Consider the following 9,934-nt stretch of genomic DNA (forward strand, 5'->3'; position numbering starts at 1 on the left):
TTTGTTGAACAAAATGTCAAATGTGGCTCCATGAATCGGTGCTTAGTTTGAACCAGAGAAATGTTGGAGATAGAGTAAAGATTATGTTTGTATGAGGTGATTTGGACCACAGACAATAGAAAATGTTGAAGGTGGCGTAAACAACAGGATGAGCACACACACACACACACACACACACACACACACACACACACACACACACACACATCATTACCTGTGTTCTGCGGTGTGATTGGACAGCGTTCCCTCTGCTCTCTGATTGGCCAGGAGGAGTCGTGTTACATCTTTGTGGGCGTGACCCAGGAGGCGGAGAGGGAGGAGTTTTACGACGAGACGCGGCGGCTGTGCGACCTTCGGCTGTTCCACCCGATCCTCAAGGTCATCGAGCCGCTGGGCAACCGAGAGGAGAAGATCCTCAACAGAGAGATAGGTGACACACACACACACACACACACACACACACACACTGAGGACCCCCCCCCCGCCCCCTCTGACCCGGCTGTGTGGCGGCAGGTTTCGCCATCGGCATGCCGGTGTGTGAGTTCGAGGTGCTGAAGGATCCGGAGGTGCAGGACTTCCGGCGGTCCATACTGAGCGTGTGCAGAGAGGCCATGGAGGAGCGGGAGGGGGGCGGAGCCCACAGCCAGGCGCTCTACGTTTATCCTCCTAATGTGGAGTCCAGTCCTCAACTTCCACAACACATCTACAGCAAGCTGGACAAAGGTACAAGTACTACAAGTACTACTGCTACTGCTACATACTTACACACTGCAGTAGTAGCAGTAGCAGTAGCAGTAGCAGTAGTAGTAGTAGTAGCAGTAGTAGCAGTATTAGCAGTAGTAGTAGTAGTAGTAGTAGTAGCAGTATTAGCAGTAGTAGTAGTAGTAGTAGTAGTAGCAGTATTAGCAGTAGTAGTAGTAGTAGTAGTGATAAGAATAAAACTGCAGGAAACACTGAATAGTTGTTTCTCTGTCTCTCTGTAGGACGGTTGATTGTGACTATCTGGGTGATTGTGTCTCCTTCCAACTCCAAACAGAAATACACACTCAAGGTGAGGCTGTCTGTGTGTGTGTGTGTGTGTGTGTGTGTGTGTGTGTGTGTGTATGTGTGTGTGTGTGTGTGTGTGTGTGTGTGTGTGTGTGTGTGTGTGTGTGCATGACAGGAGAACATTTTAACTTCCATCCTGGAGGAGACAGGATGTGAGTGCTGCCTGCTACCTACACCCCCCTGTCTGTGTGTGTGTGTGTGTGTGTGTGTGTGTGTGTGTGTGTGTGTGTGTGTGTGTGTGTGTGTGTGTGTGTGTGTGTGTGTGTGCAGGTCAGTCATGACAGTCTTCCTGAGCAGCTGATAGCAGAATCCATCAGGAAGAAAAGCCGATCGATGCACCTTTCACCTCAGCAGCTCCGCCTCTGTGTCCAGGAATACCAGGGGCAGTACATACTGAAGGTACACCTGTCTGTCTGAGTGCCTGTCTGTCTGACTGCTCTACAGTTTGGGTGCTGCTCTATAGTCTGGGTGCTGATCTATAGTCTGGGTGCTGATCTATAGTCAGGGTGCTGCTCTATAGTCTGGGTGCTGATCTATAGTCTGGGTGCTGCTCTATAGTCTGGGTGCTGATCTACAGTCTGGGTGCTACTCTACAGTTTGGGTGCTGATCTACAGTTTGGGTGCTACTCTATAGTCAGGGTGCTGATCTACAGTTTGGGTGCTACTCTATAGTCAGGGTGCTGATCTACAGTTTGGGTGCTGCTCTATAGTCAGGGTGCTGCTCTATAGTCTGGGTGCTGATCTATAGTCTGGGTGCTGCTCTATAGTCTGGGTGCTGATCTACAGTTTGGGTGCTGCTCTATAGTCTGGGTGCTGATCTATAGTCTGGGTGCTGCTCTATAGTCTGGGTGCTGCTCTATAGTCAGGGTGCTGATCTATAGTCTGGGTGCTGCTCTATAGTCAGGGTGCTGCTCTATAGTCTGGGTGCTGATCTATAGTCAGGGTGCTGCTCTATAGTCTGGGTGCTGCTCTATAGTCTGGGTGCTGATCTATAGTCAGGGTGCTGCTCTATAGTCTGGGTGCTGATCTATAGTCTGGGTGCTGCTCTATAGTCAGGGTGCTGCTCTATAGTCTGGGTGCTACTCTATAGTCAGGGTGCTGATCTACAGTTTGGGTGCTACTCTATAGTCAGGGTGCTGATCTACAGTTTGGGTGCTGCTCTATAGTCAGGGTGCTGCTCTATAGTCAGGGTGCTACTCTATAGTCAGGGTGCTGATCTACAGTCTGGGTGCTGCTCTATAGTCAGGGTGCTGCTCTACAGTTTGGGTGCTACTCTATAGTCAGGGTGCTGATCTACAGTTTGGGTGCTACTCTATAGTCAGGGTGCTGATCTACAGTTTGGGTGCTACTCTATAGTCAGGGTGCTGATCTACAGTCTGGGTGCTGCTCTATAGTCAGGGTGCTGCTCTATAGTCTGGGTGCTGCTCTATAGTCTGGGTGCTGATCTACAGTTTGGGTGCTGCTCTATAGTCTGGGTGCTGATCTACAGTCTGGGTGCTGCTCTATAGTCTGGGTGCTGATCTATAGTCAGGGTGCTGCTCTATAGTCAGGGTGCTGCTCTATAGTCTGGGTGCTGCTCTATAGTCAGGGTGCTGCTCTATAGTCTGGGTGCTGCTCTATAGTCTGGGTGCTGATCTATAGTCTGGGTGCTGATCTATAGTCTGGGTGCTGATCTATAGTCTGGGTGCTGCTCTATAGTCAGGGTGCTGCTCTATAGTCTGGGTGCTGCTCTATAGTCAGGGTGCTGCTCTATAGTCTGGGTGCTGCTCTATAGTCAGGGTGCTGCTCTATAGTCTGGGTGCTGATCTATAGTCTGGGTGCTGCTATGGACAAAGTCGTCTGCATAGGGTAAAAATCTACCTATCTGTCTCTCTTTGTACCTCTGTCTGTCTGTCTGTCTGTCTGTCTGTCTGTCTGTCTGTCTGTGTACCTGTCTGTCTGTCTGTCTGTCTGTCTGTGTACCTGTCTGTCTGTGTACCTGTCTGTCTGTCTGTCTGTCTCTCCAGGTGTGTGGCTGTGATGAGTACCTGTTGGAGAAGTATCCTCTCAGTCAGTATAAGGTAAGGAACTTTCTTCACTCTAAAGATCTGCTGTACTTTACTGGTGAGCTGCTGAAAACAACCTGTCTGTCTCTCTACCTGTCTGTCTGTCTCTCTACCTGTCTGTCTGTCTGTCCCTCCACCTGTCTGTTCCTCTACCTGTCTGTCTTTCCACCTGTCTGTTTCTATCTACCTGTCTGTCTCTTTACTGTCTGTCTCTCTCCCTGTCTGTCTCTCCACCTGTATGTCCCTCCACCTGTCTTTGTCTCCGCCTGTCTCTCTCTCTCTCTCTACCTGTCTGTCTCTCCACCTGTCTGTCTCTCTCTAGTATATCCGCTCCTGTATAACAGTCGGTCGTCTTCCTCACCTGATGTTGGTTTCTAAAGACAGTCTCTACTCCCAACTTCCTGCCTCCGGCTTCGTCACGCCCTCCTACAGGTACGCCAGCCAATCAGCATCCTGTATAGATCTACATCTACCAGTCAGCATCTTATATAGATCTGCATAAGCCAATCAGCATCTTAAGCTGGGGACACATTAACAACTGAAATTTGCAGATTTTCAGTCTCTTGTGATGCACAGATCTGGTGCCACGAGCCCCAAAAACATGTTTGATCTAATCTTGACGTGGCAGATTGGGATCATAGGAGAGAGATTTGAGTCTTTCACTTCCACACACACAACAATTACAGCTGCAACTACGCAGAACTACCCTGAATTACCCTGGACTACCTGGACTACCTGGACTACCCTGGACTACCCTGAACTACTCTGGACTACCATGAACTACCCTGAACTACCTGAACAACCCTGGACTACCCTGGACCACCCTGAACTACCCTGAACTACCCTGGACTACCCTGGACTACCCTGGACTACCCTGGACTATTCCAAACTACCCCTAATACCCCTATTATTTATTAATATGAATATTAATGCGTTTCAGCCGGAGGACCCCCCCAGCCCTCCTCCTGGTTATTAATATTATTTATTAATATGAATATTAATGTGTTTCAGCCGGAGGACCCCCCCAGCCCTCCCCCTGGTTATTAATATTATTTATTAATATTAATTAACTACTAATATTAACTACCCTGGACTATTCCAAACTACCCTGAACTACCCTGAACTACCTGAATTACCCTGAACTACCCTGAACTACCCTGAACTACCTGAAAAACCCTGGACTACCCTGGACTACCATGAACTACCCTGAACTACCTGAACTACCCTGGACTAACTTGAACTACCCTGGACCCTGGACTACCATGAACTACCCTGAACTACCTGAACTACCCTGGACTAACTTGAACTACCCTGGACTACCCTGACCTACCTGAACTACCCTGGACTACCCTGGACTACCTGAACTACCCTGGACGACCTGAACTACCCTGGACTACCCTGAACTACTCTGGACTACCCTGAACTACCCTGGACTACCTGAACTACCCTGGACTACCCTGAACTACCCTGAACTACCCTGGACTACCCTGGACTACCCTGAACTCCCCTGAACTCCCCTGAACTACCCCAAACTACCCTGGACTACCATGAACTACCATGAACTACCTGAACTACCCTGGACTACCATGAACTACTCTGGACTACCCTGAACTACCCTGGACTACCCTGGACTACCCTGAACTCCCCTGAACTCCCCTGAACTACCCCAAACTACCCTGGACTACCATGAACTACCATGAACTACCTGAACTACCCTGGACCACCATGAACTACCCTGGACTACCCTGAACTACCCTAAAATTACTTATTAATATGGATATGTTTCAGCCGGCGGACCCCCCAGCCCTCCCCCTGGTTATTAATATTATATATTAATATTATTTATTAATATGAATATTAATGCGTTTCAGCCGGAGGACCCCCCCAGCCCTCCTCCTGGTTATTAATATTATTTATTAATATGAATATTAATGTGTTTCAGCCGGAGGACCCCCCCCCAGCCCTCCTCCTGGTTATTAATATTATTTATTAATATGAATATGGATCTGTTTCAGCCGGAGGACCCCCCAGCCCTCCCCCGGTTATTAATATTATTAATATTAATATGAATATGAATATGTTTCAGCCGGAGGACCCCCCAGCCCTCCCCCTGGTTATTAATATTATTCATGAATATTCATATTAATATGAATATGGATCTGTTTCAGCCGGAGGACCCCCCAGCCCTCCCCCTGGTTATTAATATTATTCATGAATATTCATATTAATATGAATATGGATCTGTTTCAGCCGGAGGACCCCCCAGCCCTCCCCCTGGTTATTAATATTATTCATTAATATTCATATTAATATGAATATGGATCTGTTTCAGCCGGAGGACCCCCCAGCCCTCCCCCTGCCCTGCAGCAGCAGATGGATCTCCTCCTCGCTCTCTCTGGGCGTTCAACACTCTGCTCAGAGTCCGGCTGCTCTGTGCAACGTACGTGAACGTCAACATCCGGGACATCGACAAGGTGACAGAGTGTGTGTGTGTGTGTGTGTGTGTGGGTCAACAGTGTGTGTGTGTGGGGGGGGGGTCAACAGTATGTGTGTGTGTGGGGGGGGGGGTCAACAGTGTGTGTGTGGGGGGGGGGGTCAACAGTGTGTGTGTGTGTGTGTGTGTGTGTGGGTCAACAGTGTGTGTGTGTGGGGGGGGGGTCAACAGTGTGTGTGTGTGTGTGTGTGTGGGTCAACAGTGTGTGTGTGTGTGTGTGTGGGTCAACAGTGTGTGTGTGTGGGGGGGGGTCAACAGTGTGTGTGTGTGTGTGTGTGTGGGTCAACAGTGTGTGTGTGTGTGGGTCAACAGTGTGTGTGTGTGTGTGTGTGTGTGTGTGTGGGTCAACAGTGTGTGTGTGTGGGGGCGGGTCAACAGTGTGTGTGTGTGTGTGTGTGTGTGGGTCAACAGTGTGTGTGTGTGTGTGTGTGTGTGTGTGTGTGTGTGTGTGTCAACAGTGTGTGTGTGTGTGTGTGTGTGTGTGTGCCAACAGTGTGTGTTAACAGTGTAAGAGAGATATTATATGATTGTTAATGGTAATAAAGTTTATAATGAAAGTAACTCCATGTCTTGTGAGGATTGTAAACTAGCAGTGTGACTTTAACACACCAGTGTTAATGCAAATGTATTGTCATTAACATGCTGTGTTAAAGAGAGGGTTAACTGTGTGTGTGTGTGTGTGTGTGTGTGTGTGTGTGTGTGTGTGTGTGTGTGTGTGTGTGTGCGTGTGTGTGTGTGTGTGTGTGCAGATCTATGTCAGGACTGGTATTTATCATGGAGGAGAGCCGCTGTGTGACAACGTCAACACACAGAGAGTTCCATGTTCCAACCCCAGGTACACACACACCACACACACACACACCACACACACACCACACACACACCACACACACACACACACACACACACACACACACACCACACACACACACACACACACACACCACACACACACACACACACACACACACACACACACACACACACACACACACAGAGGCAGATTCTGCGTTCAGGTGGTGATTTAGGTAAACCAGACACTCAGCCAGTCAATAAAAACTGATGATAAAACATTAGTTATTATACAGTTAAAACTGATCAATAAAACTGTGCATTAAACAGTGAAGTGATCGTTCATGATCAATATGTTTCACTTTCTCCACCAAACATTCAAAACAACCCGTTAAACCATGATCCTACCTGTCTCTCCCTGTCTGCCTGTCTGTCTCTCTGCCTGTCTGCCTGTCTGTCTCTCTGCCTGTCTGCCTGTCTGTCTCTCTGCCTGTCTGTCTCTCTCCCTGTCTGTCTCTCTCCCTGTCTGCCTGTCTGTCTCTCTGCCTGTCTGTCTCTCTGCCTGTCTGTCTCTCTCCCTGTCTCCCTGTCTGCCTGTCTGTCTCTCTCCCTGTCTGCCTGTCCGTCTCTCTGCCTGTCTTTCTCTCTCCCTGTCTGCCTGTCTGTCTCTCTCCCTGTCTGACTCTCTCCGTGTCTGCCTGTCTGTCTCTCTCCCTGTCTCCCTGTCTGCCTGTCTGTCTCTCTCCCTGTCTGCCTGTCCGTCTCTCTGCCTGTCTTTCTCTCTCCCTGTCTGCCTGTCTGTCTCTCTCCCTGTCTGCCTGTCTGTCTCTCTCCCTGTCTGTCTCTCTCCCTGTCTGCCTGTCTGTCTCTCTCCCTGTCTGCCTGTCTGTCTCTCTCCCTGTCTGTCTCTCTCCCTGTCTGTCTCTCTCCCTGTCTGTCTCTCTGCTTGTCTGTCTCTCAGGTGGAATGAATGGTTGTCTTATGATATCTACCTGGCTGATCTGCCTCGCTCAGCCAGACTCTGCCTGTCTATCTGCTCAGTGAAGGGAAGGAAAGGAGCCAAGGAGGTAGGAAACAAGGGAAGGAGAGGATGAACGAACAAGTGAACGAACAGATGAACGAAGGAATTAATGAACAAATGAACAAATGAATGAACGAATGAACCAACAATGAACGAAGAAACAAAAGAATGAGTGAACCTGTTTGAAGACACGCTGTCTGTCTCTCTACCTGTGTGTCTCTCTACCTGTCTGTCCCTCTACCTGTCTGTCTCTCTACCTGTGTGTCTCTCTACCTGTGTGTCTCTCTACATGTCTGTCCCTCTGCCTGTCTGTCTCTCTACCTGTCTGTCCCTCTACCTGTCTGTCTCTCTACCTGTGTGTCTCTCTACCTGTGTGTCTCTCTACCTGTCTGTCCCTCTGCCTGTCTGTCTCTCTACCTGTGTGTCTCTCTACCTGTCTGTCCCTCTGCCTGTCTGTCTCTCTACTTGTGTGTCTCTCTACCTGTCTGTCCCTCTGCCTGTCTGTCTCTCTACCTGTCTGTCCCTCTACCTGTCTGTCTCTCTACCTGTGTGTCTCTCTACCTGTCTGTCTCTCTACCTGTCTGTCCCTCTGCCTGTCTGTCTCTCTACCTGTGTGTCTCTCTACCTGTCTGTCTCTCTACCTGTGTGCCTCTCTACCTGTCTGTCCCTCTGCCTGTCTGTCTCTCTACCTGTGTGTCTCTCTACCTGTCTGTCCCTCTGCCTGTCTGTCTCTCTACCTGTGTCCCTCTACCTGTCTGTCCCTCTGCCTGTCTGTCTCTCTACCTGTGTGTCTCTCTACCTGTGTGTCTCTCTACCTGTGTGTCCCTCTACCTGTCTGTCTCTCTACCTGTGTGTCGTGTCTCTCTACCTGTCTGTCTCTACTTGTCTGTCTCTCCACCTGTCTGTCTCTACCTGTCTGTCTCTCTGCCTGTCTGTCTGTCAGGAGCACTGTCCTCTGGCCTGGGGGAACGTCAACCTGTTTGACTATAAGGACATCCTGGTCTGTGGGAAAGTGGCTCTGAGTCTCTGGCCGGTTCCTCACGGTCTGGAGGACCTGCTGAATCCAATCGGGGTTGCTGGTTCAAATCCCAACAAGGTAAACTCCCCTCTCTACGCGTCTGTCTGTCTCTCTACCTGTCTGTCTGTCTCTCTACCTGTCTGTCTGTCTCTCTACCTGTCTGTCTTACATCCATGTTTAGGAAGCCTAGAAGAAGCTCTGCAGCAGACTGGAGCTGGTAGGGAGTCAGAGTCTTGCTCCTGATGGCTTTCTCTCAGAACTATACAAAGTATTCAAAGACATTATCACTCCACTCTTAAGTAAAATGTACGAACATTCCTTCCTGAATCAAAAACTGCCTGAATCAACACAGACAGCTGGCATTACCTTAATATCAAAGCAAGGTAAAAACCCAGAGGAACCTTCCTTAGACCAATTAGTTGTGGAAAATAAAATATTGGCCAAGCTTTTAGCTAAGAGTTAGACCCTATCCTACCCGGCATCATTGGGCCTGATCAAACAGGATTTGTGCAAGGTCGTCATTCCTATACAAACCTCTAGATTCTATGGTGGTCTCTTTAGCCGCTGAGAAAGCGGTTGACCGAATTGAATGGAAATATATGTTCAATGTTTTGAAGCGTTTCTCTCAGGGCAACACATTTATTAGTTGGGTGAAATTACTGTATACCTCTCCACAAGCAATGGTTATGGCTAATGGTTTCACATCACCCAGGTTCACTCTTGGGCGTGGCACTCGTCAAGGTTGTCCACTGTCCCCACTTGTTTTCCATTGTCATTGAACCTCTGGCTGAGGCTATTAGAACACACCCACATGTTTAATGGTATTAACAGTGGGAAAAGGGAGCATATTATGGCGCTTTTCCACTGCATGGTACCGGCTCGACTCGACTCGACTCTACTCGCCTTTTTTGGTTTTCCACTGGCCAAGTACCAGGTACCAGGTACCATATTACGTAGTACCTGGTACTTTTTTTCGTAGCACCTCCGTCGAGGTTCCAAGCGAGCTGAGGCGAGCTGAGGCGATACCAAAAGGTGACGTGAAAACACTGCAGACCACTGATTGGTCAGAGAATCATCATCGCGACACGGGACGTATATGCTAACGTTAGCTACCAGGCTAGCGGTTAGCTTACCCTCTTGCGTCAACTTGAGCAGCCAGAGAGCTTCTGCTGTCTCGCTGCCTTCAGCCTCTTCTGAAATAAAATCTGTCTCCTTGCTGTGACTAACAGCCACATACCGAGAATCAAGAACACCATCGCTTCGATATCCTCCATAGTAGCTGTGTGTCGTGTTTCATGCAGCGTCGCAGCGTCACTATGACGACCAGTTTGGGGGGTGGAGCACATTGAGGGGGTACTATCTGCAGTGGAAAACCAAAGTGGTACTACCAAAAGCGAGTAGAGTCGAGTCGAGGCGAGGCGAGTTGAGCCGGTACTATGCAGTGGAAAAGCGGCATTATTTTGTTGTATGCAGATGATATTCTGCTATTTCTCTGCAACCCTAAACAATCCAGCTGT

The 9,934-nt window shown here is 49.0% G+C and overlaps 1 protein-coding gene across 1 annotated transcript in view; it reads left to right on the forward strand.

Annotated features, from left to right (window-relative positions):
• Nucleotides 1-240: 240 nt before the first annotated feature.
• The window catches only part of LOC139640706 (phosphatidylinositol 4,5-bisphosphate 3-kinase catalytic subunit alpha isoform-like), a gene marked incomplete at both ends in the record, with an annotated part of 19,906 nt that continues 10,212 nt past the window's right edge, over nt 241-9,934 (forward strand). The window contains 10 exons of the mRNA XM_071514896.1: nt 241-430; nt 514-723; nt 984-1,051; nt 1,318-1,446; nt 3,054-3,107; nt 3,415-3,524; nt 5,425-5,566; nt 6,336-6,421; nt 7,340-7,445; nt 8,343-8,495. Coding sequence (XP_071370997.1) covers nt 241-430; nt 514-723; nt 984-1,051; nt 1,318-1,446; nt 3,054-3,107; nt 3,415-3,524; nt 5,425-5,566; nt 6,336-6,421; nt 7,340-7,445; nt 8,343-8,495 — 1,248 coding nt within the window. The remainder of the gene's footprint in view (nt 431-513; nt 724-983; nt 1,052-1,317; nt 1,447-3,053; nt 3,108-3,414; nt 3,525-5,424; nt 5,567-6,335; nt 6,422-7,339; nt 7,446-8,342; nt 8,496-9,934) is intronic.

This window comes from Centroberyx affinis, unplaced genomic scaffold (assembly GCF_046629955.1).
Source record: "Centroberyx affinis isolate AG114_WGS23_722 - 3 ecotype Tasmania unplaced genomic scaffold, CSIRO-AGI_Caff_v1 ptg010266l_1, whole genome shotgun sequence".
NCBI lineage: Eukaryota > Metazoa > Chordata > Actinopteri > Beryciformes > Berycidae > Centroberyx > Centroberyx affinis.